General features: G+C 37.6%; 2 protein-coding genes across 3 annotated transcripts in view; both read right to left on the reverse strand.

Annotated features, from left to right (window-relative positions):
* LOC132295132 (loganic acid O-methyltransferase-like) overlaps positions 1-19,189 on the reverse strand; it is a 29,532-nt gene extending 10,343 nt beyond the window's left edge. The window contains exon 1 of the mRNA XM_059793253.1: positions 19,122-19,189. Within this exon, the coding sequence (XP_059649236.1) occupies positions 19,122-19,172 (51 nt within the window). The 5' untranslated portion in view covers positions 19,173-19,189. The remainder of the gene's footprint in view (positions 1-19,121) is intronic.
* Positions 19,190-22,123: 2,934 nt separating this feature from the next.
* On the reverse strand, positions 22,124-25,122 carry LOC132295133 (loganic acid O-methyltransferase-like). 2 transcript variants are annotated; one of them, XM_059793256.1, is made up of 3 exons: positions 24,938-25,122; positions 22,841-23,500; positions 22,124-22,468 (listed from the first exon to the last, which is right to left on the reverse strand). In XM_059793256.1, the coding sequence occupies exons 1-3, from the start codon at positions 25,028-25,030 to the stop codon at positions 22,184-22,186; spliced, it is 1,038 nt and encodes a 345-aa protein (XP_059649239.1). In that variant the 5' UTR covers positions 25,031-25,122; the 3' UTR covers positions 22,124-22,183. The 2 variants fall into 2 exon arrangements, with proteins under 2 accessions (XP_059649239.1, XP_059649238.1); XM_059793255.1 differs by having other exon boundaries at positions 22,124-22,531.
* Between the last annotated feature and the right edge of the window lie 547 nt (positions 25,123-25,669).

Consider the following 25,669-nt stretch of genomic DNA (forward strand, 5'->3'; position numbering starts at 1 on the left):
ATTTTTTCCATTGTATTTCAAATTGTAAATATTTTTAAAGCCATGTAATCTTCTGGAATTTTCTGGGATTTTTTAGAAATTTTCCGGAATTTTTCTAGAATTTTTTAAGGCCTAATTTAATTTCTGAAATTTTTTCGTCGATTTTCCGGCGACCAGAGAGTTGTTGGCGGCAACGTTTTGGCCGGAGATCAAGTGGGATTGATGGGAAATAATCCCATGTGACGCGGCTAATGATAGACCCTCACGCATTACTTAGAGCATATAAATGTTAAAAAGCTGAATCCATTGGCCATTTAAATTGCTTCTGTCTGTTATTTATTTATTTATTTAACTGATACATGAAATAATTAATTGTTTATTATTATTATTCATGCATTGAATCCATGATATTTAATTAAATGACTTGATTTATATTAATTAAATTATGAAAATTAATTGGATTTGATTACTAATTAATTTGAGAGCATTTATTGGGAAACGAAAAAATTATTTTTGTAAATTATTTAAAAAAGTGTGCCTCAAATTAAATATTAGTGAATCATTTAAAATCCAAATATTTTCTAAATTTAATTGGATTAAAATCAATACGTTTTGCATGCATTATATCATGTAAATGAATAAAATGAAAACCCTAATTATGAATGATTAAAAATTGAGTGGGAGCGGGGATTTTTATACATTGCCCCATGGCCTTCGTTATTAACACCATTGTAATTAGGTCTTCAAAAATAAGGCCCCACGCATGATTTGAAGAGTCTTAATATTACAAGAATGGTTATCTCATGAAAATAATAATATTAAATGTTCATTATAATTAGATATTTAAAAATAAGGCCCTACGCATGATTTAAAGAGTCTAGATTATAATGACAAGATATTTAATATTTTATTTTTCATTAGAGCTTTAATAACGTTATACACTCAATCTAAAATCAATAGTGTTAGCTCCCCAACGGAGTGGTCTATACTAGGTGATTTTAGAAAGGCTAAACATAATCGGGAATCATTTCATATAGATAGACAAGGCATTGTCTTAAGAGATATGGAAATGATGGGATTTGCCTGCCAATAGCAATAATGAACTTCGCCAACCGAATAAGTTATTGGCGTATTGGTTATTCGATTGTTCATGCAGTGGTTAAGGGACCCACATACTATTTTAATGGAAGTGCTCGCTTAATAGTAAATGAATCTCAACAATAGTAATAATGAACTCCTCCAACATGATAAGTTATTGACATATTGATTGGTTGATTTATTATGCTACAGAGTTGAGGGACCCGCATTAATTAAAAGGGATTGTTCACCAATAATGATAATGATCTCTTGTTCGATTGAGATTTATTGTATTATGTGGTTAACAAGCTCATTTTAATTTTAAATATGCATGACAGTATTAATAATTCACCTTGCATATTGTATTAATGCATTTATATTCAGATTAATTATGTCTAATCCAGTTTATCTGCTTGCTTACATATTCAATGTAACTGGATCTCATTAATATTGACTGAGAAAGGAACTTAGATATTTTATTCACAATGTAAGGGTATAAATGTATTTACTACTCCTAAACCTAATCATTTTACTTTAAGATACCCAAGAGAACATTAATGCTTTGAATAAGTTAAATAAGGCAAATGAGATGATTTGGTGCAATATTCTAGAGTTTACCTCGAATACGCTCCAAAGCTAACATTTACATTATTTTATTTTCTTCAAGCATCATGTTAAAATTCAATAAGATGTTTTGGTGAGATTAGATAGAGAGTATGCCAAAGTACTATGTCAGACTTGAATAGCATCAAGATAGCCTAAGGAACTCCAGTATGAAATCGAATTTTGAAAAATGATTGTTTATTATTTAAAAATTAGCTGGAGATCAATAGGGCTGACTTGGGTGGTAAGTTTCAAGTTGACATGATTATTGCCTTGTTACCAAACTCGTTCGACTCTGTTAGAGTGAACTAAATAAGGAATCAGTTTGAGTTCACACTCGCTGATATTCTTATAGAATTGGTAACAGATGAAGGGATAATCAAGAGTATGGGCGTTCCTATCAATCTAACCTAGTCTATACCATCTTCTTCTAGGCCCAAGTGGACGGGCAAAACAAAGAAGAAGGATGATAATGGGACTAGGCTAGTACAAAACATAGGTATCTAAAAGGTTAAAGGGAATAAGGCAGTGTATGTTGAGGGCGAATGAAACTGTTTATTTTGCTGTTAACTAAAACACTATAGGACGAACTGTCTAAGCAATGACGTGGCATAGGAAAATATATATTTAATCATTGAGCCATGTTATGTGGTTGCATCTATTAATTCCCGATGGATAGATTCTGGAGCCACTAAACATGTTTGCAATTCATTGTAAGGATTTCAGGAATCCAGAAGCCTTGATGATATGGATATATATTTATCTTTTGACCTGATGCCAAGGTTGTAGTTAGGTCAGTGGGAGTATTACATCTGAAATTAGAGAGTATGAGGATATTAGTATTAGAGAACTATCTTTATGCACAGAAGTTAGACGCAATCTAATTTTTGTTTCACTTGTGGTTTATAAAAACTGTGTTGTTATTTTGTAAAACTGGTTTTATAAAATTGAATAGATATGCTATTACTTCTGATGCATTGAAAGATGGTTAATGTACTATAATAAAAAACTCTTAAGATTTGCAAGATGTAAAAACTAATGTTGCATCTTCTAGATTGAATGTTAAGAGAAAAATTGTTATTCCTGACTCATTGTATTTTTAGTGTCAATTTTTGGATTGTAATCAATCAAAATGAGATTCAAAGATTGGTCAAAGAAGGTTTATTACCTAGTGAGGCAGATGAGCCTAAACCAAACTTGTGAATCCTGTTTTGAATGATAGATAACTCTAAGGGCTTAATCAGCCAGATGAAATAGACATAAAGGACAATTGGAGTCGGTACAGATTGACACGTGTGGTCTTATGAACATCCAAGCAAGATTACTCACGTTTTGGATAAGTTTATCTGATGCAACACAAGTCTTAAACTCTTGGTATATTCTGAGAAGGTTAAGACTGATGTGGAGCACATATTAGGTAAACTTATCAAGACACTTCGATCTGATCGAGGATATGAGTATTTCTTAGGATAGTGCAAAGACTATATGGTCAATGAGGGTATTATGTACCAGTTTTCCGCAATTGACGCTAAATGCATTTAGGTGTCAAATAGGAATAACAGAATTCCACTTAACATGGTTAGATCTATAATCAGTTATGCCACATTATCTCTTTCATTTAAGAGTTTAGCGTTAATGACATCGATACGCATTATGAACTGCATTCCATTTTAATCTGTCTCAAGGATACCGTTGAGCTGTGTTTTAGACTAAATCTTAGTTTGAATCACATGCACGTATGGGGTAGTCTTGCACATGTGCGTTTGATATGGACAAGTAAGTTGGAAGCAGATCATAGGCATGCTAGATTTGATAGCTACTCTTAAGTCACTAGAATGGATTATTTTATGATCTCAAAGATAAAAATTAATTGTTTACACTCATTGTTTATCTATAGGAGAATCATATTATGAATCACATACCTAGTAGCATAATGTTAGAGAATATGGTATGAATACCAGATGTACCACATGTGAACACACTTATTATAGAGATTGAGAATAATATATGAATTCCATATTGATGCGTCAGCATCATCTAGTACACAGATTCCTGCATCGGTACATTAATGTAGTGGGAGGATTATCATCCAACCGACAGAATCATGTTTTTAGGTGAGACAATTATGGATATCCCTGTTAAACATGAGTTGGACCCAGTAAGCTACACGGAAGCGTGAACCGATATGGATACAGATCGTTTTGGCGAGTTACTATGAAATCAGAGTTGGAATCTATGTATTCTAATAAATTCTGGGATCTTGTAGAACTTTCTAGTAGGGTGATTCCTATGGAAGGCAAGTTAATCTACAAAAAGATACCAGAAGATTTCTTAGTGAATAAATTATGAGTGTACAAGGGAATGTCATTATTTTTCTGATTTTATATATATTGATGACATCCTACTCATATAGAATGATATGGAAGGTTTATCATCAATAAAGATGTAGTTGTTCAATTACTTTTAAATGAAGGTTTTTTCAAGATGTAAGCTATATTTCTAGGATCAAGCTTTTGCAAGATCAGGTTAAAAGGAAAATAGGCTTATCTTAATAATCCTACATTGATAAAGTTTTGACCAGGTTTGGTATGCATAACTCAAAGAATGAGTTCTTGCTTTATTGATATGGATTGCTCTCTCTAGTAAGTAGTTTTTCAAGACTATCAAAGGAGATTGAGCAAATGAGACTGGAACAATATACTTCGGCATATGAGAGTCTCATATATGCCATGGTCTATACCAAACAGGACATCCGCTACATAGTAGGGATAGTCAGTAAAAATCAGTCCAATACTGGACTTGACAATTAGTCTGTTGTGAAAAATATCATTAAGTACCTAACGAGAATCAATGATATCATACTTATTTATGGATGTGATGATATGGTCCTAGTCAGGTATGCTAGTTTTGATTTTCAATCAGAAGTAGATACTATGAGGTTCATGACTTAGTGTATGTTCACTTAATGGAAGGGAAATCAGTTGGTAGATTGTTAAGCAGATTTCAACTGCTGACTCAAACCTGCAGGTGGAATATATTGCAGCCATAAAGGCGGCAAAAGAAGCCTATTGGTTTGATCTCAATGATTTAGAGGTTGTGGAGCATACTAGCCTGCCTATTGAGCTATATTGCGACAATAGTGCAGAAGTAGTCCAAACCAATGACCCAAGGTTCCATAGATGAACAAAATACACTGATAGGAAGTATCATGTTCTACATGATATTGTCCGGCAAGAAAATGTACTTGTGGCTAGAACATTGCATTGGAACACAACTTTGTTGATCCATTAACAAAGGTGTCGTCGATCAATAGTTTTGATCAACACCTGGATAACATTGGAGTTAGATGGAATTTGAATTGGCTATGAGGAAAATGTACTTGTGGCTAGAACATTGCATTAGAACACAACTTTGTTGATCCATTATCAAAGTTGTTATTGATCAATAATTTTGATCATCATCTGGATAACATTGGAATTAGGTGCAATTTGAATTGGCTATGAGGGCAAGTGGGAGCTGTTGGGATTTATATGCCCTGGCATAGCAAATTCCTGTTTGGATTAAAGTGACATATGTTCCTGACGTTTATGAAATATTTATATTTTATACAATTGGTGAATTCAATGTATTATATTTCGATTCATTATAGAATTGATAGTGTCCATTTGATTACAAGAGATATTTATATATATGTTTGTAATGGCAATCAATGCATGATATATAAATAGTAATCATAAATGGTTCATAGTCGGTAATTATGGATGGACTCATAATTAATTAAGATTTGAACTTGATCCGCGTTAGGTTGAGATATATTGCGAGAGCCATCGTATGCAATTGCTCCCTATCACCGTCATGGCATTTGACTCTTAAGTATGAGAAAATTATAGACTCTTTTATTAATTAATAATTACTTTGATTTGTTCGGCGGATTCTTCGGAATCCCTAGACCGACACTTTGGGTAGTTATGTAATTAATAGTTAGAGGGTTATATTTTCAATATTTGCATCATTGTTACTTGTATTTATTTTGTATTGATTATGGTTGATCACAAAGTAAATTCGAAGGCCTTTGTGTATTTTTAGACAAAATGATTTATTATATATTTATTTATTTAAATTATTATTTTTATTAAACAAATGTTTTATTGTGATCGAGCCAGAAATAATCAGAGGTACCAAAATAAATATATTAATTAAGTAGTCGGATTGATGGCTTAATTTATCCGATAACTAATTATGCATAGAGGGGTCAAAGTGCAATATTGACTTAGAGGTTATTTATTATTTAATTGGAGTTCAATTAATTTCTTTTAGTGGAGTAGAAATTAATTTATGAATTAATTGAATTGGATCCATGGACCGGGCCAATTATTAATTCATTGTAGCCAATAAAATAATAGGCCCAATGGATTCTCACTCATAGCCCAACTTGATATTGGAATTATATTAGATTTGAGACATGTGAATTAGAGATTGAGAAGGATTAGTTGTTTCCTTTTCTTTACCTTTATGTTGCCTATAAATATACATGGTCTATGTATATTTTAGGTGTGATTTTTAGTAGAAGGAAAAAGGAATATATTTTCTCTCTTTAGAAAATTAGGGTTTATGTTCTCATCTAATGGAGGCACCCACAAGCCTAGTTTTCCAAGGTCATTCATGGAGGCATATGAGTGATTCCTAAAGGCAAAACAATTACCAAGAAGATGGAGATCCAAGGAGAATGCATCTTGCTAAGGGATCTATAATAAGTGAGAACATTCACTTTAGATGAGAGATCTAAGGTTTACTCAAACCTTGATGTAAGTATTTAATCTTTTAATTGAATGATACATCATGTTTTATTTTTGCATAAAACTTGTCTCTATGTAATGAATCAAGATTTATGAATTTAAATCCCTCGAAAAGTTTTTAAAACTAGCACGTTTCCCAACAATACATAACTATTTGTTGATAATAGTGTTGGGTGAAAATTTAGTTAGTGATGGAAATTTTGGTCAACGATTTGAAACTCACTTAAAATCAATCTCTCACTTCGATTTATTTCCTATTCATGTAGGTAATATCATAGTCGTCTGTGTGTGTTCGAACTAGAGCCAAAACTCTAACTTTACAAATACTCCAAAGCTCACTTCTTCATTTTTTTTTTTTTTTGGTACCAGCAGAAGCTATAGTTTTGCCCTTTTAAGAATATGTGTTAGTTTTCATATTGATGAATTATTTTTAGAAGTAAAAGCTATATAAGAATTTAAACAAATAACTTTGTGTGAATTTTCTTTATCTTCTACTTTTTTGGTCCATAGACTCGTGACATAAAAAGTTCTGTTTATCAAAAATTTTATTTTTCTCAATTTCAAAATAATAATAATAATAATAATTAATAAAAATAAAACTAACATAAGGTGAAAACGAATATTTGAATCCACAAGTGAATATATATATATATATATATATATATATATATATATATATATATTATTCTATTCCATATTTCACTATTTCCTTACTAAAATAAATAATTAAGTATAAATAATATTTATCTAGCATAAATTTATTTATTTATTTTACTATTTGAATTTATAAGGATATTTTTGGTAAGTAGAATCATTTTCTTTTCCTGTTCATGCTATTTAAATTAACAAAATAAAATTTTTCCACAATTTTCTTCAAAAATTTTCTTGTTAACCAAATGCATGATGGAACTTGATTTTCCTTTCTTTCACTTCACTTTATTTCACTTTCACTTTCACTTTCCATAAAGTTTTCCATCTAACCAAACGGAACCTATGTATTTAAGTTGCATTTTTCTCTTTTTTTGAATGGTATATATGTCAATATATATACTTTGAATACAAATATAACGAGAATTATTTTACAATTGCTTTACGAGTTCTTCAAATTTTAGTTTTAGTTAAATGATACTAGTTGGCACCCCATATGAAAAAATTTGAGTTTGCCCCTGTGCATACTACCACTATGCATACAAAATTTTGTAAATTATGTATTTATTTTTTATGGAAATTTGAATATTTTTAAGTTAATTAGATAAAGACTAATGAATATTAGCACGCCATAAAAGTATGATTGTTGTCTTGAAATCTGACCTAAATTTTGAAAGTTAAGATCCAAGCCGGACATGGGTAGATTGGTTAAGTACTTTACCAGTGTGTTTTTATTTTTTCTTTTTTTGATTAGCCTTACACTTGACTAGTGTTCATTTCTACTTCTACATTTCACTTTTGGCAACTGTTGCTTCAAACATGAGGTATATTTTGAGTGGGAAATTATGTTATTTTATTAAGAAAAGTAGAGTGCTAGAATACTTTTTCCTAGTACAAATATCACATCCAAAACGAAATCGTTATAAAATTTATCTAATTTATTTACTTATTTCGGTGTAATAAACCACCCAATTGAGTTAAAAATGGATGGTTGCCTCATTCAACAATAAACTCATGCTTTTTAGTGATTGGTCAGCATTTTGTTAATCTAGACTAGAAATTTATTATGCGTTTATAGTTGATCCATTAAAAGTTAATGCATATCCTGTAATACAATCACGATGCATATTATTATAGATTTCATCAAAATGGATTTCAACTTTTCTCACAGCGGCATATGAATTTCTGAGTTTCTTAATAGAAAATTTAAAAATATATAAATAAAAATGAGGTAATTCCAACTTATCATAAGTATTCAATGGTTATGGATCAGATATACTACTTCCGTCCCACAGTAGATGGATACTTTGGGAACTGTTACATTGGGACGAAGGGAGTAGCCAAATAAATTGGCGCACAATGTTTTATAATAAATAGGCATAAATAAATAAATTTAAAGTCACAGTTCCCAAAGTTCCATCTATTATAGGACGGAGGGAGTAACCAAATAAATTGGCGCACAATGTTTTACGATAAATGGGCATAAATAAATGAATTTAAATTTTCGTTCCTTGTTGTATTTAGTAAGAGAAGGATTCAAGTTATTCACTCATACATCAATTCGACTTTGAGGATGCAGCAAGTGGCATGGGCCGGATATAGTTCGCTGGAACGGGATCGGGTCGAACAATTGAAGTATGGCCCATGCCAAAGCACCCCGGAATGGGCTGAACCTAGAGGATCCACCGAGGAAGATCAAGCCCATTGGAAGATCAGGCCTAGAAGGAAGAAAACTTTTGAATATAGGCCCAATGTAATCAGTTAACAATAATAATTGTAATGGAGGGGGGAATTTTTTGGATTCTATTGAAGGGTAAAAATTCTAGAGAGAGAAAAAAGAAACGAAGTCTTGCATCTTCAATTGGCGCCGTCTGTGGGAACGAAGAAGAAGATCAATTCGAGCCCGATCAGTACCATATTATTTCAATCAAGTTTGTGAGTACACAGTGTGATTTCTGGAAGTTGAATCCAGATCAGTGAGATTGTAGTTTGTTTAGAGAGAATTCTTGCTTATTGTGGATTTTGAGGCATTTGCTTCGGAATGATGCAATTGTGATTTGCTCAATTGCAGTCGGATCCGGTGAGTTCAAAGCTAGAAAAGTTCAGATCTAGCAAACAGTGATCACGATTCGGTGAAGTTGAGCCCAGATCTAACGGAGTTTGCATCGGTGACGCTTAGATCTGTTTCGGAGTTCGTAATTCATGTCTTTGCTTCGATCCGGAATCATAATAGGGGGTGAAAACTCCAATACAGTTGAGAACGTCCAGCAAGTGAAACTTGATGAGTTGATGAACATGATCGAAGCTCTCCAGAGAGAAAATGCGGATCTAAGGACTGAAATGCAGCGTCAAGAAGCTCCAGTAATTCCACGACCACTACTGGTAGGAGAAGAAGGTGCACGTATCGATGCAGCACATCACGGTGAGGAGATCGGAAATAATCTAGTAGATCTTCACCGCGAGGAAATCCGGCGAGACAGTTTGCCGCTAAATCTTCGTCCTATTGATGATCGTGAATGATCAACTCACATGGATCCACGGCATGAGCAGATCAGGCGAAACGAAGCAATGACTTTTGATCCACATCAAGAAACGCTCAGCTGAGGTGAAGCAACATAGTTGAATCGTCACAAAGCTATGCCTCCATGGTGCAAAGACTTTGTTGAGGATAGGTCATTCGATCCGACCTATCGGCCTTCCATGACGACGTTCGACTATCACAGCTCAGAGAGGAGATCAGTAGACCAGAGAGTAACCGCGGGGTTCCAGAGGGAAAATGAAGCACTCCGTTCAGCAGCTCGAACGGTTGATTCACCATTCACTGATGAGATTCTGAATGCTCCGAGTCCGAGGAAATTTTCCATGCCCGTTTTCATTCTGTTCGACTGAACGACCGATCCGATCGATCACGTGTATCACATCCAGTTGAAAATGGCTCTAAACACTAAGAATGACTCTTTGATGTGCAAGTGCTTTCCTACGAGTCTAGCCGGACCAGCTCTGAATTGGTTCAAGAACCTGCCGAGGGGTTCAGTGGATAGTTTTCGAAGCTTGTGTGATCGGTTCATAAGCCAATACTATGGAAACAAGCGTCTAGCGAAAGATATTTTGAGCCTATTCACAATGAAGCAACATGCTGATGAGCGTCTCCAGGCTTTCCTAACCAGGTTTAACCTTACCAAGAGCATGGTTATTGAATGTCACCCTTCAATGGCAGTTCAAGCATTCATACTGGCCATGAATTGTGGCACCCCATTCTACACAAGTTTGGTGGTGAACACGCCGAAGACTATGGATGAACTTAACGAAAGAGCCGATGGATTTGTGCGCTTGGAAGAAGAAGAGGCGGCAAACGCTCGGAAGACATCCGTCATATACACGGAAGAAAATACTAAAGCAAACATCAGGCAAAAACAGGTTCAGCCGCAACGCTCCTCGTGGAAATCTGAGAAGAGGCCCAGAAAGGAAGAGCTGGTTACTCCATTGAAAGTTACCTTAGCAAAACTGTACCAAGAAAATAAAGATAAGTTCCGACCTCCTTTACCAATCAGACAACCTCTCGAACAGAGGGATCAGTCTAAGCACTGTGCATTTCATTCTGATTTTGGCCACTAGACTAACGAATGCAGGAACCTAAGGAGACAGGTAGAGATGCTGATAGCCAGAGGGGAGTTCGCAAGTTATATTCAAGGACCAGCGGTGGAACAGAACCTACCAATGGAGCACGTGAAGAAGAATCAGAAGTCGAATTCTCACAACACGCAACCAGTTCGAGTAATCAATGCAATTCACGGTCGGCCAGAACTTGCCGAGGAGTCAGATGAACTGCTTCGAACACGCCTTCGCTAGGCATGGATGAAGAGAAGGATAGGCAGTGTAAACACTCTGCACCAACAGAGCGCATCAACGCAGATAAAGTTTGATGTAACAGACTTGTTGCATGTTCAGATCCCTCATGAGGACCCGCTGGTTGTAAGTTTGATAGTGGCAAAATGCTTGGTGCGCAGAGTTCTAATTGACCCTAGAAGTAGTGCGAACATCATGCCAAGAGATACATTCGATCGACTCGAGATCAAACAGGATCGGCTGAAATCCACCGATAATCCATTACTAGGGTTTGATGGAAAGCGAGTGGAGCCCGTCGGTATAGTGGAGGTAGCGGTACATGCTGCCGAGAGGATTTTGATGGAAACCTTTGTGGTTGTTGAAATTCATCCCTCTTACAATCTTTTGATGGGCAGAGGGTGGATCCACAGAGTTCAAGGTGTTCCTTCCACTCTGCATCAGGTAATGAGATGCCTGGGGCCAGACGGAACCAAAGTGATTGACATTCATGGAAACCAAGTTGCAGCTAAAGAATGTTATTCTGTAACACTGAAACATGCCGGAAAGGGGAAAGCTCCCATACGTTAACCCCAATGCAAAACCTGTAAAGCAGAAGCAGCGACGGTTTACCCCCGAGCGCAACCGAATTATTGCCGAGGAGGTTGACAAGCTGCTTGATGCGGGGTTTGTAAGAGAAGTGTACTACCCTGACTGGTTATCGAATGTGGTCGTTGTGCAGAAGAAAAATGGGAAATGGCACGTATGCATTGATTTTACCAATTTAAACAAAGCCTGTCTGAAGGATAGCTTTCCGCTGCCAAAGATTGATCAGATGGTGGATGCAACTACTGGATATGAACGCTTGACCTTTTTAGATGCTTATTCAGGTTATAATCAGATCCCTATGGACCCCGCTGATGAAGAAAAAACTTCTTTCGTTACCGAACGCGGGACGTATTGCTACAAAGTTATGCCATTCGGACTGAAGAACGCCGGAGCAACTTACCAAAGACTTATTAGCAAAATTTTTAAGGAACAAATAGCGAAGACAGTGGAAGCTTACATTGATGACATAGTGGTAAAAAGTAAGAAGAAAGCTGATCATGTGAAGCATCTGCGAGACGTGTTTGATGTGTTGAGGCGATATGGAATGAAGCTCAATCCGACCAAGTGCTCATTCGGTGTACGTTCAGGCCAATTCCTAGGGCATGTGGTTAATCTCAGAGGCATCGAGGCAAGCCCTGCCTAAGCAGATGCTCTGACTAAGAATGCCGAGCTGACGATAGTCAAAGAAGTGCAAACACTTACGGGACGGATTGCTGCACTGAGCCGGTTCATTTTCAAATTGGCAGATTGATGCAAACCATTTTTTGACACAATACGAAGCCACGACAGGCAGGTTTGGGGGGATGAACAACACATAGCGTTAACTGCTCTGAAAAAGTATATGCAGAACCTTCCGGTACTGTCAGCTCCAGAATCGGGCGAAAAGCTGTTTTTATATCTCGGAGTATCTAGCATCGCGACAAGTGGCGTTCTGATCCACTACGCAGAAGGGAAGCAATATCCAGTGTTCTATGTTAGCAAGACAATGACTGAGGCCGAAAGACGTTATTCAAAGGCAGAGCGGGTGATACTCTCGCTAGTGCATGCGAAAAGAAAACTCAGGCATTATTTTGAATCCCATCCTATCATCGTTCTAACCACTTTCCCTATCAGAATAATCCTGCACAAACCAGATCTCTCAGGAAGAATGACAAAGTGGGCCATAGAGTTAAGCTCATTTGATATCACATACGAACCTAGAACAGTAGTCAAAGGGCAAGCGGTGGCAGATTTTTTATTAGAATGTGATTCAGAGGATGTGGAGGAGGATCTTCGTGGTTGCTTATGGAAACTCTTCGCTGATGTATCCTCAAATCAGATGGGTGCAGGCATTGGGATCAAATTGCAAACGCCAGAAGGTACAGCCTTAAGCCAAGCGCTTTGGCTTGAATTTGGAGCCACGAACAATGAGGCAGAGTATGAAGCGTTGCTGGCAGGAATTAAGCTTGCCAAGGAGCTTAAGGTCAGGAATTTGAATGTTTTTAGTGACTCACAGTTAATTGTTCGGCAAGTGAGGGGTGAGTATGAAACCAAGGATGAAATGATGGAAGCATATCGTTCTGCTGTTATGCGGGAGGCCAAAAACTTTGAAAAAATTGAATTCATTCAAATTCCAAGGGAGTATAATGAAGATGCCGACTGGCTAGCATGTAGTGCCTCGGGTTCTGGAGAAACATTGGCAAGGGTGATTCCAGTGGGAATATTAAACCAGCCATCCATTTTCGAAGAACCTTCAGGCTCGGATCCTTGGCAAGTGAATGTTATTCCATATGAGCCAAGTTGGATTGATCCGATCATAACTTACATCCGATATGGTACTCTGCCTGAGCAAAGAGATGAGGCTAGGAAAATCAAAGCGAATGCTGCGAAGTACGCCGTAGTGCATAACCAGTTGTACAGAAGATCTTTTTTCGGACCATACTTAAAGTGTGTTACCCCTACAGAGGCTCGGCAAATACTACGAGCTATTCATGAAGGTGTATGTGGAAACCACTCAGGGGGGAGATCTTTAGCGCATAAAGCAATGGCGCAAGGGTACTTCTGGCCGAACATGTCGCGAGACTCGGAAGAATTGTCCAGAAGGTGCGATAAGTGCTAAAGGTTCGGACCACTGATTCACCAACAACTTGAAGACTTGCACATAATGGCCACACCATGGCCTTTCGCACAGTGGAGGATGGATGTAGTTGGTCCTCTACCAACTGCCAGAGCTCAGAACAAGTATGTGCTGCTGGCTACAGATTACTTTACTAAGTGGGTGGAAGTAGAGCCATATCCGAGCGTTACTCAAACTCATGTGAGACGATTCATTTGGAGTAATATTATTTGCCGGTTTGGTATTCCGAGGTCAATCGTCATGGATAATGGGACTAACCTTGACAGTAAGCAAGTAAGAGAGCTGTAGGAGGAATATGGAATTAATCTAAAGCTGGCGGCAGTAAGTCACCCATAGGCCAATGGACAGGCGAAAATTACAAATAGAATAATCTTTACTTGTATCAAGAAGAAGCTAGAAGAAAAGAAAAGAAGGTGGTTAGATGAACTGCCGAACGTCCTATGGGCCTACAGAACGACCCCAAGACGACCGACCGGAGAAAGCCCATTCACCATGGCGTATGGTACCGAGGCAGTTATACCAGTCGAGCACTTAGTTCCGACTGTTCGAAGCTTGGCATGGAACCGTGAGCATAATGACAGTATGTTAAGGTTTAACCTCGATTTGCTAGAAGAAAAAAGAGATGCAGCAGCGGTAAGGCTCGCATCCTACCAGCAGACGCTTGCGAACAGCCATAACAAGAAAGTAAAGCACAGAGACTTTAGACCAGGTGATCTGGTTCTGAAAAAGAAGGTGGGGATAGTAAAAAAGATTATGCCACCATGGGAAGGCCCATACAGAATTGTAGAAGCCATAGGAAATGGGGCGTATACCTTAGAAACCATGGCCGGAAGGCTGGTTAACAAGCCTTGGAATGCTACTTCTCTGAAGAGGTATTATCAATAAAAAGTTGAGATTCAATACTAAATTTTGTTCATTTTCAATTGAACACAGTCGAATGTACAAGTTTTTGAGATTTATAAAGATTATACTCCTCTTTAAAAGGTTAAGCAAAGTAAGTGGCAGCTGGCACTATGAGCCGAATGCCAAACACTTGCTAAGAAAAAAAAAAGAGTGCCAAGTGGCAAGTGGCATTCTAGCCGAGCGCCGGGCGCCTGAGCAAAATAAGTGGCAGCTGGCACTATGAGCCGAACGCCAAACACTTGCTAAGAAAAAAAAAGAGAGGGCCAAGTGGCAAGTGGCATTCTAGCCGAGCGTCAGACGCCTGAGCAAAGTAAGTGGCAGCTGGCACTATGAGCCGAACGCCAAACACTTGCTAAGAAAAAAAAAGAGGGCCAAGTGGTAAGTGGCATTCTAGCCGAGCGCCAGACGCCTGAGCAAAGTAAGTGGCAGCTGGCACTATAAGCCGAACGCCAAACACTTGCTAAGAAAAAAAAAGAGGGCCAAGTGGTAAGTGGCATTCTAGCCGAGCGCCAGGCGCATGAGCAAAGTAAGTGGTAGCTGGCACTATGAGCCGAACGCCAAACATTTGCTAAGAAAAAAAAAGGGGGCCAAGTGGCAAGTGGCATTTTAGCCAAGCGCCAGGCGCCTGAGCAAAGTAAGTGGCAGCTAGCACTATGAGCCGAACGCCAAACACTTGCTAAGAAAAAAAAAAGAGGGCCAAGTGGCAAGTGGCATTCTAATCGAGCGCCAGGCGCCTGAGCAAAGTAAGTGGCAGCTGGCACTATGAGCTGAACGCCAAACACTTGCTAAGAAAAAAAAAGAGGGCCAAGTGGCAAGTGGCATTCTAGCCGAGCGCCAGGCGCCTGAGCAAAGTAAGTGGCAGCTGGCACTATGAGTTGAATGCCAAACCCTTGCTAAGAAAAAAAAAACAGAGGGTCAAGTAGCAAGTGACATTCTAGTCGAGCGCCAGGCGCCTGAGCAAAGTAAGTGGCAGCTGGCATTATGAGCCGAACGCCAAACACTCGTTAAAAAAAAAGAAAAAAGAAAAAGAAAGAAGAGAGGGCCAAGTGGCAAGTGGCATTCTAGCCGAGCACCAGGCGCCTGAGCATATTAAGTGGCAGCTGGCACTATAAGCCGATCAGAAGTCGGCCATCTCATTAATAAAGTTCAAAGAGTTACAAAAAAGATGAGGTGTAAAGATGGCGAATATACAAAAGTCATTACATTAAAAAAAAAAAAAGAGTTCTAACTAAGAGGCGTTTGCCTCGTCAGCCTCTTGATGGTGCTGGGCTGTCTCCTTATTATTGTTGGTATCACCATCCTCACGAGATAGAGAGTCGAGGTGAATGACAGAATCGTTCTGTTGAGTCCTACCCTCAATAGCGTTGGAAGAATCATTCTGCTGAGGGTTATCTTCAGCAGTAATAACAGATGGAGTCAAGGTGGACAGAGGAAGAATATCCAAAGTCAGAGTAGCAGAAGGAGTAGGAGTGATCCGAGAAGAGGCAATCTCTTGGCATTCATCAAATATGCCCTCAGCAGCGGTGGAGTCTGGATCGGCATAAACACCAGGAGGGTCAATATCCAGTTCCTTGTCAACATTATCAGGGGTAGAACCGGTCTGATCATCATCCGGAACACAATCGGCATAACCCTCTCGGAACCCCTGAGCATATCTGAGGGCTCCAACTCTAGAAAACCGAGCATACAGAGCTAGCATACCACCATTTACCCTACTGATGGTATCGAGTAAAGCGTTGCGCTCGTCCAAGGCCCTTTTCTCAAAGGCCATCCGAGCGGATTGCTCATCACTCAGAAGGCGTAGCAGTTCTTCCTTTTCAGCCTTAAGGGATTCCCGCTCGGTATGCCAGACACTCTTTTCGAGCTGCAATGCATTCCTCTCATCCTAAAGAGAGTCAGTCTCCTTCCTCAACGAATCCCTCTCCTTTTCAATCTTACCAAGCTGAACCATCAACCCGGTCTTCTGAGCAGCCAAATCATCGTTCTCCTTGTTTGCTGCATTAAGGCTGTCAGAAAGCGCACGGACCTTGGCATTCACAAGCTCAACTTGTTTCTGCATAGCTATCATCCTGTACAGGGTCTGTAGAGATATACATGACAACTGGTTAAGCCGAGCAGATGGTTAGAAGAAAATAAGTGTAAAGACTGTGTAAAGACTTATTGACTAAGGGGCAGAAGTTACCTCCATGGCGGATAAGGGAAATCGGCTGAATACTTCCCTCTAAGACAGACCTTTGGCTACCTCAATGTCCTTGGGAGTCCACATGCTCCTGTAGTAAGCCATTGTGGTCTGACCATCTTTGAACATGGTCTCGGTCGGTTTAACAGACGATCCGTCTGTTCGAATAGAGCGAGGGTTCCATGGCGCCGTTCCTGAAGCGGAGGCATGCCCAGAAGGGGTAGGGGGCCTAGTCTGAGGAGGTCTCGCTAGGGATATCACGTTCGGCCCAGAGGGTCTAACCCTCTGAGACAAAGGAACATCATCGATGCTGAGGGCACTATTAGGTTGGTGCCTTTTTCCTCTTGCCTTTTCCCGTGCGGAAGCAGTAGTAGAACCAGGAGGATTGCTGCAGAAGGGGTAACGTTCGGACTGGCGGTCCCTGTGTTAGCGACCGGGTCAGCAGCCGTCACGGATGGATTGGTGGAAGGAGTGGTATCAGAAAGGGTAGCAGAGGAAGATGCTGAAGCTGGTGAAGAATTTGATGCAGGGGTGATAATAGGCCTGGGGGCAGTTTTCTTCCTGCCGAAGGAAGGGATCTGGAGTTGGCTCATTGTCTTGCCGAGGACTGAGATATCGAGGAGATTGTCTGAAGTGAGGAGGTTCGAGCAGGAGGGAACGTTGGTCAGAACGTACTGCTTCAGGTAGTTATCCCTATCCCTGCACACACCGTAGCTCAAATCATCACAAGGAATGCCTAAGGAATGGCACAAGAAAGTACAAAAACGAGGAATGCAAATCTCGCAAGGACAGTCACTCTTATGGTTTTTATATTTCTTGTAAAAAGAGACAGAGCACTCTCCAAAAGTGCTCGGGATAGGGAAATCCTCTGCAGCTGGAGAGAACCAAGCCCCCCTAACCCCAATTATATTTTTCCTCCAACCCTTCTTGGATTTGATTTTATCCGTGTAGATGGACCTCTTCTCAATGGGGAAAAAGTAGTAAAATCGTTCATCAGTTCTGATCTTGCTAACCTTGTAACAGAGGAGAAGATTTACGAGGTCCAGATCCAGACCTCTGTCACGAATCAGGAGTAGCATAACAGACAAAATCCTAAGGAAATTTGGGTTTACTTGCAAAGGGGAAAGATTTAGCTTGTTGAAAACATAGCAAAAGAAGGGATGCAAAGGAAACTTAAGGAGATTAAGATGGAGGAGTGAAAACAGGACCTCGCCGGGAAGAAGGCCAGCATCGGTTCTAATATTCACCTCTCGGGGGCAATTTCTAATTTCTACATCGTCAGGGAGGTGAAGTTTCATGCGAAGAACGTCTAGATCTACTGTCATGGTGAGAATGAATGACGATTTCGAGGAGGAGAAAGAAGTCTTCCAAAAGAAAAATGCAAATGAAACTAACCTCAGAGAGTGAGAACGGCAAAAAGTACTGCAAGGCCACTGGAAGGAGGATCTTTTGCAAGAGATCGCCGGAGAGGATTTGAACAACAGAAAGTGAGATGGAGACGGTAAAGAGGATCGATGGAACATCTATGAAGCTTATAAAGACAAGGTGAGCTCAAGGGCCGAGGAGTCAGGAAAGTGATGAGTTTTTTGAATCTCGAAACGCCGACCCCTAAATCTAACCGTCCATTCCCCCACGCGATCTTTTCGAGCCATCAGGTTATCATTAGCAGCCTCTAATAATTACCCCCTAATCAATAAGGGGTAATTATGTGGGCAGTTGAGGATGCAACAAGTGGCATGGGCTGGATATAGTTCGCTGGAACGGGATCGGGTCGAACAATTGAAGTATGGCCCATACCAAAGCACCCCGGAATGGGCCAAACCTAGAGGATCCACCGAGGAAGATCAAGCCCATTGGAAGATTAGGCCCAGAAGGAAGAAAACTTTTGAATATAGGCCCAATGTAATCAGTTAACAATAATAATTGTAATGGTCTGGTGGATAAGAAGGGGGGAATTTTTTGGATTCTATTGAAGGGTAAGAATTCTAGAGAGAAAAAAGAAACGAAGTCTTGCATCTTCAGACTTTGTCCCTTTAAATGAACTTTCACCATTCACTTTTGAAAATACAAAAGATGTATTTATACTACACGGTCTCGTTGGTAACAAAATAAGTACATGAATTTCTTGTTATTATATATATATATTTAATATATATTTTTTGAAAGATAAAAAAACTTTTAAATCTAAAATTTAAGCCGTACTTCTAAGTAAAAAGTTGGACCTATATATTCCTTATTTATTATAAATCCGTCCATCCCAATCGAGCCTAGAAGTCCACAAACTCTTCAACTAAATACCCAGATGCTAATTATATAGACACATAAATCTATATCAGCATATATGCGCACACGTGTGTGTATATATATTATGAAGCATGTAATTATATACTTGATAGATAGAGTTCTTGGTGTAGCTATTAATGCCATCTCCACCGTTCATCGGACACGATTCTGGAACTGCGCTTGCGTAACTGCGCTTGCGTCGGCTTTGCTCATTTCTATCCTTTTACCCTCTCTCTCTCTCTTCCCTATCTCAAACTGTGATGAGACTTTAGACCCTACACTGTTACTAGTATCCATTGGCGGATTCATGTGACGTGTAACGTTGACGATTGTTCGAAGTACTAAAATTTTGTCAATCGGTAGGGCCACATTTAAGAAAATGAAAACGCTTTGTTAAGGATTGTATATCATGTAAATTTCCAAGTTAGTTGGCCGCAGTTGACTTTGTTATTTTAGGATTAATTTTAGTTATATTGCGTTTAGGTTTGGTCCATTTTTCACTTATCCTTTTTTTTTTTTTTTAATTATGTCATATTATTTTTTATATGTAAAAAGATATTATTATCATTTCACTTTATCAAAATCCCTTTAACCTAAAGAATTAATTAAGAGACGAAAATACCCATGCCTTTTTCCAAACAATATAATGACCCAATTCAATTATATACGAACATATATAGAAAATGACAGCAAAACTATGTGAGACTTTACATGAAAATTACTTACCATAATAATTGACGATGCAAGATTCTGTCACGACCCAAAATGACGTCGTAACTTACAAAGAAGCTACAAAGAAGAGAAAAAGTTATCAGAAAGGCACTGGTGCGATATTATCCAAGAGTCTTCGACCATCAAGTTAGTACAAGAAGATGAATGAACTTTGCTAAGAATTTTTGTCTACCTTTTGGATTGGCTGACTACCCTTTTTATAGGGTAGGTTGTAATATTTATTCATATCACCCTAAATAAATAATCGTGCTGTGGACATTATTTTTTTGAAAATTTAGTATTTTCCAAAAAAGTATCCTTCCTTAAAAATAATATTTTCTAAATAAATACCCATCTTAAATCATATTTTCTTAAAAAAAAAATAAGACTAGTATTCTCTAGATAATTCAAGTTTTACCCAAAAGAAATAAATTTCTTTTCTTTTAATATCTTTAAAACAATTTAAGTGGCTTATTTAGTTTTCTTAAAACCATGAAATTATATCTGTTTTACTCACTTTGGTTCTCTTAGGAACCACTTATAATGAAATAAATATCTATTTTTACTTTGCTTTGGTTTTCTTAAAAACCATCTTTATGAAATAAAATATGCTTTCGTAAAAGTCGCCTCTATGAAATAAAATATATATAATTTTACTTACATTGATTTTCTTAAAAATCATTTTTATGAAATAAAAATCAGTTTTTATTTACTCTATTATTATCACCATTCTTGTGTTTGGTGTCTAATTTTAAACTTAGAATGTCATTCTTTACCATTTTGGTTATTCCATCAAAATCATTCCACCTTTTGACAAAAAGAATGTCTATTCCATTCCTACTTAAAAAAAATACAAACTAAAAAAAATATTAAAAAATAAAACCTAATAAATTACAAACCCACCACAACAATCTAGCCTTCTTTCTTGCTGCCACCATCATCTCCTTTATCAACAGTGAAACATACAAGAACACACAACCCAACCCAACTCATTGTTGAATAGAAATTTGGTCACCGTTGTGGAGCTCTCTGGCTGCCGTCCTTGTCCATTGTCGGCATTCTCCAAGCATACTTAAAAGCTTCACCGTCGACAATACAACTGTCAGAGCTGCTGTCCTTTCTGCTCGCCATCAGTCTCATCAACCCGTCCTTTATGCTCACCATCAGTTCACCGCCATCTTGCTGACAATTCAAAAGGGGTTCAATTCCCACCGATAGCGTTTCCATTTTTTTACCGTTCTATGGTATCTTTTTAATTTAATGGCTTCACCCAATCTCTTTTTCTCTCTCTCTGCCCCACCAGTTTTCTCTCTTGAATGCTCTACCCGGTATCCAAACTACAGTCTACAGAACCTTTAACCCAATGGTATTACGGAGGACTTTCCTCTGCCCGGCCGGTTCTCCCATGTATTCCAGGCCTCTTTCTTATCACTGGATTGGAAAAAATTTCTTTAGGATGTTAACTTTTTAGTTAAGTTTTTATTTATTTATTTATTTTTCTATCATAAAGTTAATTTGAAGAAAACAATATAAATTCATTTCATTTTAATTTTTTGTCCAACCAAATAAGGAAATGGAAATCATCATTTTATTTTTACACATTCCATATTTGCAATTTGCAACCAAATAAGAGAACGAGAATCATCATTCCCATTCCATTCCCTTCTCATTCCATTCCTAGCTTCATTCCTATTCCATTCCATTTCATTATTGCACACCAAACAAGCCCTAAATGGAATAACAGAAAAAAGAAATATTACTACATAAATTAGAGTAGATGTCCAAAACATTTGTTCATGGAAGATATATGGGGCTCCAAGGAAACATTCTGAGACACTCCACTGCTTAAATCCAAATATCATAGTCAGTGCCTAAGACTCCTCTTGGAGTGCCAATATCAGTTCCTTTTCCTAGATAGGCTTATTTTACATATCTATTAGGTCTTCAAGTCCCATAATCTATATAAAAAAGGCAGGATGTAACTGCTGAGAAAGCAAATATGATTTATCTTGGTGATGCTTGTCACTGCAGAAGTACATCACAGTGTATTCAATTAATCAGTCAGCATAACATAACATTGTCCAAGCAAAAGGGTTCTTGCAGAGCCTTTGGGAAATTATGTAATAGGGTAAATAGTTATCTTCTTGTCAGAATCAAATTCAAAATCTGTCAATTTCTGGATTTCAGCACAAAATCTAAATTTCTTATTGATTGTTGACAATAAATAAGTCCCACGCTTGAGTTTAAACCATTTTCTTATTGATTATTCCTTTTTTTTTTTTTTAATTATTATTATTATTATTATTTTTTATTTTTTAATTTTTTCTTGAATAACATTATATTATTTATCCAAGTACAATAAAAAAAAAAAAAAGAAAAAAAAGAAGAAGAGGGGAATAAGATAGCAACGACATGTAAATTACCCTTATAATGAGGCCAATACCATCCCAACTCACATCATTTATGCTTCAAAACAAAAAATACTTGATTTCTTTCTCTTTCATTGTAGCCTTTGTCCAGCAGGCAGGAAACCTCTGCACTTTTTTGAGAAACTCTGTCAAACATTTCGCCAACAATCTCGCTTCCAAAATGTTTGGTGAAAACTCCTTCCATGGCAGCTCTTAGGTGCATTATAAATGTGTGCGCATCAACAAGTGGGGCATTCCTCTTTGACCTTGAATCCATCATCTGCATTCTCTCAATGCTGAAACACCCGTTTTCTTCTACAAGCCGTGCAATCTCCTTGGGGGAGGGACAATACACAGGAATGTTAAATGAATCCACTTGAGCTTCACTGACTAATCCCTATAAGAGTGGTACGCATTAAGGTGTACACAGAATTACAATGGAAATATGATTCAAGTGCAACATAGATTTATCAAAATGTAATGCAGAATGCATATTCCTGCTGTATCAGTGCAACACTGAATAGAACAAAACCTGTCGTTTTATGATTTTAATGTGATTGTATATTCAGTAATTTCAAAATCATTGACGAGTTAATTGCCAATAATCCCCACCATTAGTTAGCAAAGGTTTTCCCATTATTTTAGATGTCAATTGGTAGATATTATTTTTTTGGACTTCAATTTGAAAAGCTAAACATTGACTCACCTCATTCACCATATCCATGAGTGTAGACCCAATGAAATCAATCAGCAGACCTGCTGACCGCTGAGAATAATGGATATCATCCGAAAGACCAGGCATGAGCACCACCATCATCCCTCCAGCCACAATCTCTTTAGCTCTAGCATTCAGAAAGTTCTTCATGTCTTTTGTAAATTGAGCTGCATAAGCATTTGCTACTTCTTCCGACGCACTTGTGTAGTAAATTCTCCCCTTGTTCCATGCTCGTGAGTTTTTGTCGAGCAACTCTTCAGGCAACTTAGAAAGCCATTGGAGTGCAGTGGAGGAATACACAAAATGGAGAGAGGACTCCGGGAATAAGCGGCCATGAAAAGAACCTGGCACTCCAGCAGCAAAGTATTGCCTATCATGAGGGAGGGATGCAAAAAGTGCATTGAAATCATTGGCTGCATGATCGTTGAAGAACACTTGGAATTTGGGTGCTTTAGAAGCATTGCTTTGGGAAAGACACTTTTTTTCCATGGCTTCAAGTACATTTTGCATGGCAATGAAGGTATTTGGCCCGACAGAACATCCCAAATCTGCTATGCACAATGTGCTTGAATTAGAAATGAGGCTTTTTATGTCGAGCTTCTTTGCAATTGCTTCATCGATCATTTCTTGAGCATAATTTGCAGATTCTTGCTGTAAAATCGAAAAAAGATGTTACTGCTCTTGTTGCTATAATCATCATTGTCATTGCTATCAGATTCGGAATGCTTTGATCATCATTAACAAATCCAATTAGTGCATGGACTAGTAAAAACTACTTGATTCCACTTCAAAGATGGCGAAACCTAGTTATATGTCATGACTGAATCTGTTGTACCGGATGGTATTACCATATTGAAAAATCTATGATTCATTAAAAAAAATTCCCCCCCTTTCAATATACGAGCTCATTTCTGCTATAGTTCTTGAAATATGCTATTCAAATTGGGAGAAGGGCATCCATAATAGAACTATTTTAAAATGAGGATGAAAACCTGGGTATAATATTGAACATGTCTTTGACATATCTGTTGGACATCCACCTCACATATATATCTAAAATTCACGTTCTCTTTATAATTATTCATAAAACCATTCTGTTATGTTTGTTTTAATATGGATTATCCAAAAACAAAGGAAATACTCATCTTGGACTATGTATGATAGAATATCATCGTATCCTACGAAATAATAGATTAGTATGAAAAATTGTGAATATTTAGTTGCTTTCCAATATCTATAGGTTAGTGTATCTGATGGCTGAACATACCAATATAGCCTTTAACATGATAGAGAACCAACTAATTTGCAAATTACTGAAATTTGCAAATTATGGTTGAATTGATTCTGTAATGTATGTATACCTCATGTTTGAAGCAACAGTTGCCATTTTTATGGCCTATTCAAGTATCTTCCCCAGAAGATGGAAAATAAAGGATAATGCATGTTCAAGTATCCTATTGTCAGATTAATGGGTTAGTGGCCTAGCAGTACTAGGCTCTTATCTCTCAAAAAAAAAAAAAAAAAAGGTCAAAGGTTCAAGCTTAAATGGAGGGACGTGTGTGGGAGTACCAACTAAAAAAAAAAAACCACCAAAGTATTCCATTGCCAGGTTTAGCAAAACATGAACTGATAGACAACAAAGAACAGTACTAACTCACAAACTGATTTAGTAATTTCAACAACCAAGTACAAAATGAGCTTCAACACAACCACCACACACTAATCATAAAAGAAAAGAAAAAAAGAAAACCCAAATTCAAGATTTATACTTCAGCCATCAGTTTATTTGGTTTATCAGTATCTGTTTTACATTTTCCATTTAGGGAGCAAAATGTATGGATACAGATTTCTGAATATTTTTTTTTTCCTGTTTTTGGAATTTGAATACTTCTATGTCAAAAAATATAAGATTCTTTTCCGTTACGAATTACTGAAAGAATTATGTTTATTGGGGTGAATAAGTCACCCAATTGAGTGAAATGTTAAATTCATCACCACCATAAGCCTTGGCAAATCTAATAATTTATAGAACAAGAGTACCTATTCAACAAAATAATCAGATGCTGATATACACACATAATTTAGTACCTGATAGGTGGAGTTCTTGGTGTAGCTGTAAGTGCCATCTCCACCTTTCATCGGATATGACTCTGTCATTGCGACTGCTTCCTTGTTGCTCATCTTTCTCTCTCCGCCAAATTATTTGTGTGACAGTTCAGAGCTCTTTGCTATATTATAAGAAGTACTATATATATTTATACACACACGCAGAGGCAAAATAGATAGATGGATAACGTTAAGACACTAATGGCTTTGATAGTCTCTTACAATTGCTAGGTATGAACGTGGGGTCCACAGAACGCTGTTACTATATATATATATATATATATATATATATATATATGTAGTCTACATTGGCGGCTCCTTCGTGCCGTGTGACACTGACGATTATAGTACCATTTTCTCACTTTGTTGGACCAAATAAGAATTGACGATTCTATTACCATTTTGTCACTTTGTAAATTTTCAACAAAATTGTCTATCATTCGTTACGAGTGACGTAGTAAGACCCGGACAAACATGTTACTTGTTGGGGATTGTCAATGGTTCAAGTGGGAATTGGAAAGCTTTTCCACTGACCAAATTGTAGATCTTTTGTCAACATTTTTGGTGTTGAATCTAAAATGGATTCCTAAGATCTGATCTTAATTTGATGTAAATCGGTGTGTCAGAATTAAATATATGGTTCAATTGTAAATTATCAACTATAGTCCATTTGAGAAAGTTGACTTTTAGGTGATTGCGAGGAAAAAAGGGAAC

This window comes from Cornus florida, unplaced genomic scaffold (genome assembly GCF_030987335.1).
Source record: "Cornus florida cultivar Cherokee Brave unplaced genomic scaffold, ASM3098733v1 CherokeeBrave_3.0.0_Hap2_Chr02, whole genome shotgun sequence".
Lineage (NCBI taxonomy): Eukaryota > Viridiplantae > Streptophyta > Magnoliopsida > Cornales > Cornaceae > Cornus > Cornus florida.

What these genes read in the sequence shown, in the direction of transcription:
- LOC132295133 (XM_059793255.1), bottom strand. Translation starts at nt 25,030, where the DNA reads ATGAGCAACAAGGAAGCAGTCGCAATGACAGAGTCATATCCGATGAAA. An exon ending in CCAAGAACTCCACCTATCAG is followed by an intron (nt 23,501 to 24,937) that starts GTACTAAATTAT and finishes TCGATTTTACAG; the next exon opens with CAAGAATCTGCAAATTATGC. An exon ending in TCATGGATATGGTGAATGAG is followed by an intron (nt 22,532 to 22,840) that starts GTGAGTCAATGT and finishes CCACTCTTATAG; the next exon opens with GGATTAGTCAGTGAAGCTCA.